We start from the raw sequence: 13,596 nt of genomic DNA on the forward strand, positions 1-13,596 counted from the left end.
GCTCCATAATACTTCCCCTTAATTTTCAGGAGGGAAAAAGTGTGTCATATGGAGCGAAAAATACTATAAATAAGGTAAAGCAGAAGAAGGCGTCCGGGCGGCTGTCTCACCTTGCGCGAGGGCCATGGCGTTCATCTTCTGCAGGGCAACGGGCGCCGAGAGGCTTCTCAGGAGCGTGAGGGAGTAGGCGGTCAGCACAGCCGTGTAGGGGTCTTTGGCCGAGAAGAAGTTGGACTCCAGAAACTCCTTGGCCTTCGCCACTGCGCTCTTTTCTTCCTGTGCCGGGAGGGAAAGTCAGAGCAGAGGAAGCGAACCCCCCAAACCCAACAGACTCTCAGGTTCCCCTTCTTTGATCCGCGGTTTAATTAATTAAGGAAAGTTGATTTTGAAAATGAAGGTTTTCCTTGGGGGTGGGGAGGGGAGTCTGGGTCTCTTTAGTTTATTTTATTTTAGATCAAACGAATCACTGCAGCAGAAACAACCGATGTACAAAACGGGCAGCGAAGGAGAGAGGCAGGAAATCCGGCAGGCAAAAATACTTAGGACCAAATTTCATGCCACAGAATCATAGGATTGTGGAGCCGGGAGGGACCCTGAGAGTCATCTAGTCCAACCCTCCTGCAATGCAGGAATCTTTTGCCTGACGCGGGACTCGAACCTGCGACCCCGAGATTATGAGTCTCGCGCTTTTGACGACGGAGCTATGGAGCGGACTTGATCCCGTGACATCCCCCCTTTTTTTCAAAGTCCGGGGGGTCTTTTGCACCACCTGCCGCACCCCGGTTTCTTAGTGTCCCCCCAAGAGGGAATCCCATGCCCCCAAGTTTTGCCGTTGAGTTTTACCTCGGAGGCGACTCCTGTCTCCAGCAGGGCGGCGACCACGTACGCCGTCAGCGATATTTTCCCGTGGATTCCTCCCTGGAATTCGAAACACACGCACACACACAAAAACACCCCAAATTGGCTGCAGCCCCCCAAGTCGTTTCAGCCGCAGGAGAACCGGACCCAGACCCCCAGGTAGCTTGGTTGAAAATAATGCGACACAAAAAATGGTTTTCCCTTATTGACTTCTGCAATATGCTCTGGAAAATAACGTTGTTTTCCGTGTATAAGACTAGGTTTTTTTTACTTAAAAATTTTATGTGAAAAGCTGTGGGTCGTCTTAAACACGGGGCCATCTTCCCCCTATTTTCTTAAACTGGAGTCCTGAAAAATAGGGGAAAATATGGGTATCGTTTGTCTGCTCCCTTTGTGCCAGGAGCCCTCTTAATTCTGCGGAGATCGAGGAACAGGTTTCCAATTAAGCGGGGGGGGACGGACTTCACCCCCAAAAGAGAGAGAATATCTAAAACATCGATTTATTGCAACAGGCACACACACAAAAAGGAGCAGGTTTCTGTCTCTTCGGACTCTTTGAAATCCAGCTCCGTCCTTATTTCAGGCATCACAATATTCGTGATATTTAACTGCTGATATATCGCGGTGTTGAAAAGCAGCACCGTCCTTATTTCAGACACCGCGATACAACAATATATTGTGATATTTAGCTGTTGCTATATTGCGATGTTGAAATCCAGCTCCGTCCTTATTTCAGACATCGCGATATATCAATATATTGTGATATTTAGCTGTTGCTATATTGCGATGTTGAAATCCAGCTCCGTCCTTATTTCAGACATCGCGATATATCAATATATTGTGATATTTAGCTCTATGTGGGACAAGAAGCTACAGTTAGAACTGGATATGGAACAACTGATTGGTTCAAAATTGGGAAAGGAGTACGACAAGGCTGTATATTGTCTCCCTGCTTATTTAACTTATATGCAGAATTCATCATGCGAAAGGCTGGGCTGGATGAATCCCAAACCGGAATTAAGATTGCCGGAAAAAATATCAACAACCTCAGATATGCTGATGATACTACCCTGACGGCAGAAAGTGAGGAGGAATTAAAGAACCTTTTAATGAGGGTGAAAGAGGAGAGCGCAAAATATGGTCTGAAGCTCAACATCAAAAAAACTAAGATCATGGCCACTGGTCCCATCACCTCCTGGCAAATAGAAGGGGAAGAAATGGAGGCAGTGAGAGATTTCACTTTCTTGGGTTCCATGATCACTGCAGATGGTGACAGCAGTCACGAAATTAGAAGACGCCTGCTTCTTGGGAGAAAAGCAATGACAAACCTAGACAACATCTTAAAAAGCAAAGACATCACCTTGCCGACAAAGGTCCGTATAGTTAAAGCTATGGTTTTCCCAGTAGTAATGTATGGAAGTGAGAGCTGGACCATAAAGAAGGCTGATCGCCGAAGAATGGATGCTTTTGAATTCTGGTGCTGGAGGAGACTCTTGAGAGTCCCATGGACTGCAAGAAGATCAAACCTATCCATTCTCAAAGAAATCAGCCCTGAGTGCTCACTAGAAGGACAGATCCTGAAGTTGAGGCTCCAGTACTTTGGCCACCTCATGAGAAGAGAAGACTCCCTAGAAAAGACCCTGATGTTGGGAAAGATGGAGGGCACAAGGAGAAGGGGACGACAGAGGATGAGATGGTTGGACAGTGTTCTCGAAGCTACTAACATGAGTTTGGCCAAACTGCGGGAGGCAGTGAAGGATAGGCGTGCCTGGCGTGCTCTGGTCCATGGGGTCACGAAGAGTCGGACACGACTGAACGACTGAACAACAACAACAACATATTGCGGTGTTGAAATCCAGCTCCGTCCTTATTTCAGATATCACAATATATCAATATATCGTGATATTTAGCTGTTGCTATACCGCAGTGTTGAAATCCACCTCCACCCTTATATCAGACATCGTGATATATCAACATATCATATTTAACTGGGGATCTATCGCGACGTTGAAACCCAGCTCCACCCATATTCCAGACATCGCGATATGTCAGTATACCAACATATCGCGATATACCAAACAGGTTGACCGGGACACCATATTTTTACATGTATAATAACACGCCCCTTATTTTTTGGGGGGGGGACTCAAAATTAAGAAAAAGTACGGTATATTGATATATCGTGGTGATATGCCAGTATGCCGCGATGTTTAGCTGGCGACGTATCGCGATGCCGGAAACCGGGTCACCGCCCGTCCTTGCCCCCGGCCTCCCGCCCGTTTCCCGATACCTGGATGTCCTTGTTCAGAATCCGCCCTCGTGCCGGGAAGGAGCCGTCCTCTTTCTGGTGCCGGATAAGCCAGTCCTTGGCGGCCGAGAGCTCCTTGGGGTCGATGAAGATGAAGCCGCGCGACTGGGCAAAGGACTTCAGGACGAAGGCGGTGAGCCTGCCGGGAGAGAGAGGAGGGCGGCGTCTGGGCACCCGGGAAGCCCCCCCCAGGGGCAGCCAGGGGCAGCCAGACCCCCTTCCCCACAAGGACCCCGACTGGACCCTTACCACATGCTCCCCGAGGAATCCCTTTCGCCAAAGGCACTGTAGGATCCGTCTTGCCTCTTGTAGGTTAGCTGGCGTTGGTACCCTGCGGAGAGAGAGAGAGAGTGGGGTGCGGACTTAACATCTACCGTATTTCTCGCTCCATAATACGCAGGGATTTACGATGTGCAAAACGAAGCGTGGAAAGAGAAGAAAGGGAGTTGTGTATTTCTCCAGGATGTAAAAAAAGCAGCGTTTTAAAACGGTCAAGCAGAAAATTTAATATAAATTATATATATAAAAAAAGCTGCCCCGGGGGAGATCTCTCACCTTGCAGCAGGTAATCTGTCGCCTCCCTTTCCACCTCGGGGCTGAGCTGCCGCGTTTTCTGCAGGTACTTGAGGACGAAGATGTTGGGCGCAAAATGGATCATATTCTGCTCCCCGCAGCCGAAAGGCAGCTGCAAGAGGTTGTCCAAGTTGTTCAGGGTCGGGCCCATCACGTCCCCTGCGGGGGAAGCGAGACGACAAAAAATCATGCAATTTATTTTGCATTTCCCCCCGTTAAATACAGCGGTACTTCGGTTCCCAGGCGCCTTGGCTCCCGAACAAATCGACTCCTGAACGATCAAAACCTGGAAGTGGATGTTCCGGTTTTGGAACGATTTTTCGGAAGCCGGACGTCCGACGCGGCTGTCGGCTATTGTTTCCGGGGCGCCTGCACCAATCAGAAGCCGCGCCTCGGTTTCCGGACATTTCGGAAGTCAAACGGACTTCCGGAACGGATTAAGTTTGGCGCTTTTGTTTTCGCTATTTATTTCGGGTTTTTTGTTTTTGAGGCTTTTTCGGTCCATTTGTTTTTGCGACTGTGCGGAACCCAGTTCGGCTACTGAATGATGGATTGTGCGACTGCGGAAATGGCTAAAAGCCCCCCATCCAAACAATGGCCGTCATCAGTGCAGGCGAAGAAAAACAAAATAAATTTTAATGTTTTATCATCTACAATACTGCCATATTTATTTTACAGTCCAGCACATTGAGTCTTGCTTTCCTTTTATGGATCCACGGTCTCGTTAGATAGGAAAATTCATGTTAAATTGCTGTTTTTAAAAGTCTGAAACGGATTAATCCGTTTTGCGTGACTTTCTACGGGAAAGAAACGCGCCTTGGTTTTGGAACGCTTTGGTTTAGGAACGGGATTTCCGGAACGGATCCAGCTTGAGAACCGAGGTACCGTTGCACCAGGCCTGCGGTCGTTCGGCACCCTCCCAGCTCGCCCCCCCCTCCGCTGCCCAGTACCGATGACGGAGGCAGTGGCCCTCTCCGACCCGGGGATGACGTTGTGAGGGACGCCCAGGGTGAAGGCCTCGTTGTGGTTCTCGTCCGCCTCCTTCTTCCTCCAGATCTTGAACTCGCCGACCGAGCCCCAGCCCGTGGAGAACCCCACGTACTTCACGTCCGGCGGCCGGGGGGGCGCCCAGCTCACGATGACCGACTCGTTGAGGGCGGAGGGGCCGTGGCCCACCTGTGGGGACGGGGGGAAGATGCACGGGCCATCAGGAACCCACCCTTTGCTTTGTTACGGAAATTATGGGGGGGGGGTCACCCAAGCAAAGTCTCCTCCCGAGCAAACTCATTTGGGGTATGGAGTGATGCCCTTAAGGGTACCCATCTCTCTGCCATGATCCAGTAGGCGAGAGACCACGTGCACAGGGAAATGCCTCAGCAGGTAATCTCTGGGTGCTCCAGGAAGCCACTGGGCTAATATCCCTCAACCGGAATCCCATTGTTCTCTCCCAGATAAGTGCTCAAGGTATCCTTGCCAGTACTTAACACCCATTCACATTGGCCCAGGGCTATCTCCCTGATATTGCTCTGTTTCCCCCATATCCTAATCTTGTTTTTCCTATATGCTAATCATGTATAACCCTTCCCTTTTCGTGACGTAGTAATGATGTAGTAATGATGTTTCCAAACTGTATTCTGGGATATGATAGGAGTTTTTAAAAGTTCTTGTAACGCTGCTCTGGGTGTGCAGTTTTGACTGTAACCTATTGCAAAATAAACCCTGCCTTGTCCTTGCTCCAGTGGCTGGACTTCTTTTATTTAACTCCGCAGAAACCAGTGGGCTTATCCCTAAGGGCCAGGTGGCTGGGCAGTCCCACACCTGGGATTTTCCGTTTACAGCTTCCAGGGTCCCATCGAGGGGCTCACATTAGGGTACAATGTGACCCATTAGGGACTGTCTTGCCAGAGTGGTGCATGCTCTGGTTATCTCCCGCTTGGACTACTGCCATGCGCTCTACGTGGGGCTGCCTTTGAAGGTGACCCGGAAACTGCAACTAATCCAGAATGCGGCAGCTAGACTGGGGACTGGGAGCGGCCGCCGAGACCACATAACACCGGTCCTCAGAGATCTACATTGGCTCCCAGTATGTTTCCGAGCACAATTCAAAGTGTTGGTGCTGAGCTTGAAAGCCCTAAACGGCCTCGGTCCTGTATACCTGAAGGAGCATCTCCACCCCGGACACCGGGGTCCATCTCCCGAGGGCCTTCTGGCGGTTCCCTCCCTGTGAGGTTACAGGGAACCAGGCAGAGGGCCTTCTCGGTGGTGGCTCCCGCCCTGTGGAACGCCCTCCCATCAGAGGTCAAAGAGATAAGCAACTACTTGACATTCAGAAAATACCTGAAGGCAGCCCTGTTTAGGGAAGTTTTTAAACTGTGATATTTTAATGTATTTTAATATTTGTTGGAAGCCGCCCAGAGGGGCTGGTGGGACCCGGCCAGATGGGCGGGGTACAAATAATAAAATTATTATTATTATTATTATTACAAATCCCAACTGTTACATTAAGCGTGGGGCGTGATCGATGAGAGGCAGTCAAGTACAACATTCCTTGTTTTCCTAGAGTGGCCATGCAGGGAAATGTTTGGTCCAGCCAGTCAAAACTTCCTGGAGATCCTGGAGCATGTGATTGAAGGTGGGCGTGATTTGCAAAAATAAGATTTCAATAGGCCATTCCCCCTTTAAAAATAACGTACACCTCGAACTGCCGGTTCTATGTACGCTTGAGGTTAGTTTTTTTTTTCGTTTTTTGTTTTCAGGTCTGCTCGCTTTTGCCTTCCGACCTCGGTGTGTGTATTTCAGGATTTGTTCAAAGGTGGTTTTAAGGTTTCGGAAAGGAGAAAGAAAGAGGGGGTGGCCCCCTTTTGCCCCCCTCTTTTGCTGGAAGTGACCCAGAGCCTTTTTGGGACAACCATTGCTTGTGGGATGAGAGCCATGAGAGGCAGTCAAGTACAAAATTCCTTGAAATGCTAGAGAAGACATGCGAGGGAGATGTAATGGATACGGGCAATTTTTCGACGTTTATGCGTAACGGATAATTTTGATTATGTGTTATGTTTTTTTCTTTTTTCTAGTTCAATAAAGTCATCTAACAGCACAATAATCAATCAATCAATCTTTGGCTGAATGCCCCCTCCTCCCCGGTAAGAAAATTTCCCTGGAGACAGGGATGCTCTCTAGGCTTCTAGAAACCCCCCCTCCAAACCTCGCCCCTGCCCTCCGGAGATGCCCAAATTTCCCACCTGGACGACCCCGTTGGCCCAGCTGACCCAAAAGCTCCGGAACTCGTCCCAGGAGAGGATGCCGGGCGTCTCGGCGATGGCCACGGGCTCCCCCATCTTGCTGGTCGAGATCCACGTCTTGGTGTTCTGGCGACCCCCGATCACGATCTCCGTCATCTCGGCCATGTCTTGGGGTCCGGCCGACAGCGCCAGGTGGGCACTGTGGTGGGCTTTGACCGACACCTCGAAATGCCCCATCCAGGCCGGCTTCCTCACGTACTGGTACTCGTATTTGTTGGGGGTGAAAATGTGGATTTTCTCTAAAGGTAAAGGGTAAAGGGACCCCTGACCGTTAGGTCCAGTTCGCGGACGACTCCGGGGTTGCGGCGCTCATCTCGCTTTACTGGCCGAGGGAGCCGGCGTCCAGCTTCCGGGTCATGTGGCCAGCAGGACTAAGCCGCTTCTGGCGAACCAGAGCAGCGCACGGAAACGGCGTTTACCTTCCCGCCGGAGCGGTACCTATTTATCTACTTGCACTTTGACGTGTTTTCGAACTGCTAGGTGGGCAGGAGCTGGGACCGAGCAACGGGAGCTCACCCCGTCATTGCGGGGATTCGAACCGCCGAGCTTCCGATCGGCAAGCCCTAGGCTCAGTGGTTTAGACCACAGCGCCACCCACTAGCCGGGGACTTTTCTCCGTGCAATCGCAACACACGTGTCAAGCCCCACAACGGGGGGGGGGGGTTCCCCTTTGCACACCAGGCGGCGGCCTCACAATTCGAACACAAGACTCAGGAATGCCAGAGGTTTTTGGGGGGACGGACGGGGAAAGGCTGCTTATTGAACTGAGTTCACCTGGCCAGGCATGGGAGAGGCAGGACAGAATATTCGGCGCCTCTGAAATAACCATACCCAGAAGGGGAAAACTCTTCCAGCTACGGCAGAGAAGTATTTTGTTTCTCAAACTTACCGTTAGGGCAGAAAAATACGCTGTAGGTGTATTCTCTGGTCAGACCCTCTGCCTGGAAAAAAGAAAGAAATATATTGATATATAATGAGAGGAAAAGGATGTTTAAGGTGAAGTTGCCTAAGAAACCCGAAGCATTTCTTTTAGGGGTAATACAAACAGGTCTGCAGAAATGGCAAAAACTTACCTGCAGAATAAGAAATCAAGGTAACCATTTTTATATATCAAAGCATGGAAATGGTTTATTGAATGCTCACAGATGAATCGCAAGCAGATTAAAAACACGGGCAGGATTACCGTAACGACCTGCAGCTTCGTAAGAGAATATATTTAAAGAAAGAAGACGAGTCAATGAGCAAATTGAAGTTAATTTGGATACGCAGAAGTTATTGAAAATAAATTCAAGGCACCGCCAGAAAGAGGGGGAAGGGAGTCAAGTTTGGAAATGTCAAAACGATTGTGAAATTAGTGAAATGCCTGAACTTGAAAAGTATAAGTATTTTTTAAAGGATTATAGAAACAAATAGATTTATTTATGTCTGCAACGACAGCAGCAAGAATATTATATGCTCAGAAACGGGGAAAGGATGAAGGAAAACTGGATTATTAAAAGGATGGAAGTGGCAAAGGCATATTAAATTAACTGAATATCCTGGCCCATCTCCCTGCTTCCCTCTTGCCCTAAATTCATTCTGCACCCAGGAAACAAAATGGAAATTAGAGATTGAGGGGCCGCCACTGGGCAGGCCCCGCCGCCGGCGCCATCTGCCCACCTCGATTAAGATGCTCCTCCGGACGTAGTCGGTCCCGATTGGCGTCCTCTTGTCGGCATAGATGTCCTCGGGCTGCCTCCCGTTCTTGGCAAACGGGGAGGTCTCCTGGCAGCAGCTCCCGGGGTAAGCAAAGGCTTTGGCTAAAAGACAAAGCGGAAATCCCAATCATTGCCAATCCATAATCACGGTGGCAAGACTTTTACGTGCACCCGGACGGAAAGACCCCAAAGCGGCTTTATTAGGATTTATTAGGGGTTTCCTGCTTGGCAGGGGGTTGGACTGGATGGCCCTTGGGGTCTCTTCCAACTCTAGGATTCTAGGAGTGAAGTGAATATTGCTTACGGATAGCGGACAGACGAAGAATCGGAAGATCTTTAGCTTCTTGACTTTCCCCCCCTCTCTCTCTCTTTTAAATCTTTTCCTATTCCTTTAGCTCTCCCTCCCTCCCTCCCTCCCTCCTCTTTTCATTCTCTGTTTTGCTTTTAGCTTGGATGTTTCCATTTGGACAAAACAAAGGTAATTGACGATAATCTTTCCATTTTTCTTTATAAAACCTGTGTGTGTGTGTGTGTGTGTATACACAAAAACAAACGTAAAGGTAAACCCCTGACCATTCGGTCCAGTCGCGGACGACTCTGGGGTTGCGGCGCTCATCTCGCTTTACTGGCCGAGGGATCCGGCGTCCAGCTTCCGGGTCACGTGGCCAGCAGGACTAAGCCGCTTCTGGCGAACCAGAGCAGCGCATGGAAACGCCGTTTACCTTCCCGCTGGAGCGGTCCCTATTTATCTACTTGCACTTTTAACGTGCTTTCGAACTGCTAGGTGGGCAGGAGCAGGGACCAAGCAACGGGAGCTCACCCCGTCATGGCGGGGATTCGAACCGCCGACTTTCCGATCGGCAAGCCCTAGGCTCTGTGGTTTAAGCCACAGCGAATAAACAACTGTGCGTGTGTGTGCACCTGTGATGTTGCTTTGCCCCAGTTCAGTGAAGGCGAGGACGATGGACGTTGGCTTGGCTTTTCCGGGAGCGACGCACTTCTTCCTGGTCAGGAGATGCTTCCCTGGGTGGCCGACAAACTTGATCCCTTTGGGCACTGAGATCTTCACGTGGACCTGCGTAGAAAAGAGGGGAGCAGGGATCTGTCGGTTTGGATGCAGCTTTTGTGGTGGGCCGGACTATATTTTTTTTTGGGGGGGGGAAATGAACTAATTCGTACGCCCCACAAATAACCCAGAGATGCATTTTAAATCAAAGGACACATTCTACTCATGTAAAAACACACTGATTCCCGGACCGTCCGCGGGACGGACTGAGAAGGAGATTGGGCCGGATCCCACCCCCGGACCTTAGTTTGCCTATCCATGATTTAAACCGCATGAAATATCTTCTGGTGGACGCCAAGCCCTTGGTTTCACGTGGAGTGGCCATCTACATATTACAGGCCCTGAAATTCAGGACCACCTTTTTGGCCAACTTCCCCTAGCCTTAGTCTTATGTACATTCCCAACATGGAGACTGTTGTCACGCCCGCTAGTGCTTTTAATTTTCATTTTATTTGTTTTATTTGTTTTAACCTGTTCGGTTTTACTTCCAATTGTTTTAACTGTTGAATTCTCTGTATAATCGTGTCAGGTTACTGCCTGGTCTTTTACTATGTGCTATGGCCATAGGGCTAATGCAATAAATAAATTGATTGATTGATTGATTGATTTAAACCGTGGGCCAAAACTCTAACCATTACACCACGCTACCCCCCTTGCTTCCTTGCCGTTCCCAGGCTGGGAAGAGCGCCGGGGCTTCTCACCTCCACGCACACGGGCAGGTAGTTGTGGACGGTCAGGGGGACCTTGGTCTGCTCCCCACGGATGACGCTGTAGGGCAGGGAGAAGTCCACAAAGAAGGGCTTGAAGGTCCTCAGCTGGGCTTGGGGGGCCAGGCCAAGGCCCTTCTCCTCCGAGATGCCCACGGCCTCCGCTAGCCATGTGGTGATGGAGCTGGGCACCTCCACCCACAGGTGGGCTTCCCCGGAGACGTCGCTGTGTCGAGAGGGAGAGAGAGAAGAGGGCCGGGGGGCAAGGAAGGAGTTGTTGGGACAAGGATAATAATAATTTTCTTATTTGTACCCCATCTGGCTGGGTAGCCACTCTGAGAATATTAAAAACACAATGGAACCTCAAACGTTAAAAACTTCCCTAAACAGGGCTGCCATCAGGTGTCTCCTAAAAGTCAGAAAGTTGTTTATTTCCTTGACATCTGATGGGACGGCGCCACCACCGAGAAGGCCCTCTGCCTGGTTCCCTGTAACCTCGCTTCTCGCAGGGAGGGAACCACCAGAAGGCCCTCGGAGCTGGACCTTCAGGTCTGGGCTGTGCAATTGGGGTGGAGACGCACCTTCAGGTATCCAATAGATCATCAAACATTAAAAACTTCCCTAAACAGGGCTGCCTTCATATGTCTCCTAAAAGTCAGAAAGTTGTTTATTTCCTTGAAATCTGATGGGAGGGCGTTCCACAAGGCGGGCGCCACCACCGAGAAGGCCCTCTGCCTGCTTCCCTGTAACCTCGCTTCTCGCAGGGAGGGAACCGCCAAAAGGCCCTCGGGAGATGGACCCCGGTGTCCGGGGTGGAGACGCTCCTCCAGGTCTACTGGGCTGAAGCCGTTTAGGGCTTTCAAGGCCAGCACCAACCTTTCGAATTGTGCTCAGAAACCTCCTGGGAACCTATGCAGGTCTTTCAGGACCAGAGTTATGTGGTCCCGGCGGCCGCTCCCAGTCCCCAGTCCAGCTGCCGCAATCTGGATTAGTTGCAGTTTCTGGGTCACCTTCAAAGGGAGCCCCACGGAGAGCGCATTGCAGTAGTCCAAGCGGAAGATAACCAGAGCATGCACCACTCTGGCCAGACAGTCTGCGGGCAGGGAGGGTCTCATCCTGTGTACCAGATGAAGCTGCCCTGGACACAGAACCGACCTGCGCCTACATGGACAGCCGGGAGTCCAAAATGACTCCCAGGCTGCGCACCTGGTCCTTCGGGGGCACAGTTGCCCCATTCAGGACCAGGGAGTCCCCCACACCTGTCTGCGGAGAGGTACAGCAATGGTGCCCACCTGAAAGGTGACACGAAAAAAAGCCCTGGGCGGGGGCTTTCCATGATGCGCAACAGCCCTGTGAATGGGGTTCTGGGCTTGGTGAGCCCCCCGCGGCCGGATCCTGCTGCGGCCGCAGGGCTCCTCTTGCAGCAGGGATGTGCCATGGTTCAAAGAAGCCTTCTGCACACATGCCAAAATGCCGGCAGTGCCCATGTACCTGACGTTGAAGCAGCGCCACAGCCACGTCTCAGGGAAAAAGGTCCTCTTCTTCTTATCCGCTCTGTGGAAGGAGACGGGAGGATTGAAGGTCGGGGAGGGCAAGCAGGTGACGAAACACGCTGTGCGTTCGAAGGACTTTGGCAGGGTGAAACGGGCACAGCTAACCCACCGCCCCATTTGGACCTTTGCTCCAAGCCTACAGACCCCACTTACCTGGGCGCCACCCGGGAGGGGGCCGAGGCGACGAGGGTCCCCGTGTGGGGCTGGAAAGCTGGGACGGCCTCGTCCGTGTACATCCCTCCGTGCTGCCGGTGGTGGAGACTGACCACATCCGTCATGACCACCAGGCCAGTTTCCTGGGCGGCGGAAAACCACAAACGACACAAGAAAATAGAGAGAGGGGGGGGTCCATGGTCATTCTTAGGTAAAGGTAAAGGGACCCCTGAAGTTAAGTCCAGTCGTGGACGACTCCGGGGTTGCGGCGCTCATCTCGCTTTACTGGCTGAGGGATCCGGCGTCCAGCTTCCGGGTCATGTGGCCAGCATGACTGAGCCGCTTCTGGTGAACCAGAGCAGCGCACGGAAACGCCGTTTACCTTCCCGCCGGAGTGGTACCTATTTATCTACTTGCACTTTTGACGTGCTTTCAAACTGCTAGGTGGGCAGGAGCAGGGACCGAGCAGCGGGAGCTCACCCCGTCATTGCGGGGATTCGAACCGCCGACCTTCCGATCGGCAAGCCCTAGAGGCTCAGTGGCTTAGACCACAGCGCCACCCGCATCCCTACGCTCCTTCTTAGGTCGGTTTAAATCGGAGCCTAGATCTTGTGCCTGCAAGACAGACGTTCTCCCTTCCCCAAAGCCTCCTCCCAGGAAGACCCACTTGGCGGAGCACCAAGGAGCAGCCATGGAAATATATGGATACACAGTGTTACCTTGGTTCCCAAACACTGAAAACCCAGAAGTGTTATTTTATAGCACAGTCCAATGTTTATTGCTTTCATTTTATGGATCAACGCTCTCCTTAGATAGTTAAATCCATGTTAAGTTGCTGTTTTAGGGGTTGTTTTTTAAAGTCTGGAACGGATTAATCCGTTTTGCACGACTTTCTATGGGAAAGAAGTGCGCCTTGGTTTTGTAACGCTTCGGTTTTGGAACGGAATTTCCGGAACGGATTAAAACAAAATAGAAAATTATTTCCAGTAGCACCTTAGAGACCAACTGAGTTTGTCCTTGGTCTGAGCTTTCGTGTGCATGCACACTTCTTCAGATACACTGAAACGGAAGTCACCAGATCCTTAAATATAGTGAGGGAGTGGGGAGGGGTGTTACTCGGAAGGGTGGTGGGAATGGGTGATCAGCTGATAGGTGTGGAAAACCTGTTGTCTTAACGGCTGCAATTAGTCTTGCAGGGAAAGGCAAGGGGTGAGATGGCTAAAGATAGCTTTGTTATGTATAATGAGATAAGAATCCAATGTCTTTGTTCAGACCAGGTCTCTCCATGGTTTTAAGTTTGGTGATTAGTTGCAATTCAGCCACTTCTCTTTCCAGTCTATTTCTGAAATTTCTTTGTATTAAGACAGCTACTTTGAGATCTT

The 13,596-nt window shown here is 50.7% G+C and overlaps 1 protein-coding gene across 1 annotated transcript in view; it reads right to left on the reverse strand.

Annotated features, from left to right (window-relative positions):
* Window positions 1–13,596, reverse strand: part of CPAMD8 (C3 and PZP like alpha-2-macroglobulin domain containing 8) — a 43,893-nt gene that overhangs the window by 12,113 nt on the left and 18,184 nt on the right. The window contains exons 18-30 of the mRNA XM_033136624.1: window positions 12,215–12,357; window positions 12,000–12,062; window positions 10,503–10,734; window positions 9,657–9,810; window positions 8,698–8,837; window positions 7,928–7,979; window positions 6,979–7,277; window positions 4,690–4,915; window positions 3,722–3,898; window positions 3,416–3,497; window positions 3,149–3,305; window positions 844–918; window positions 111–276 (exon numbers count right to left, since the gene is read on the reverse strand). Coding sequence (XP_032992515.1) covers window positions 111–276; window positions 844–918; window positions 3,149–3,305; window positions 3,416–3,497; window positions 3,722–3,898; window positions 4,690–4,915; window positions 6,979–7,277; window positions 7,928–7,979; window positions 8,698–8,837; window positions 9,657–9,810; window positions 10,503–10,734; window positions 12,000–12,062; window positions 12,215–12,357 — 1,966 coding nt within the window. The remainder of the gene's footprint in view (window positions 1–110; window positions 277–843; window positions 919–3,148; window positions 3,306–3,415; window positions 3,498–3,721; window positions 3,899–4,689; window positions 4,916–6,978; window positions 7,278–7,927; window positions 7,980–8,697; window positions 8,838–9,656; window positions 9,811–10,502; window positions 10,735–11,999; window positions 12,063–12,214; window positions 12,358–13,596) is intronic.

This window comes from Lacerta agilis, chromosome 18, assembly GCF_009819535.1.
Source record: "Lacerta agilis isolate rLacAgi1 chromosome 18, rLacAgi1.pri, whole genome shotgun sequence".
NCBI lineage: Eukaryota > Metazoa > Chordata > Lepidosauria > Squamata > Lacertidae > Lacerta > Lacerta agilis.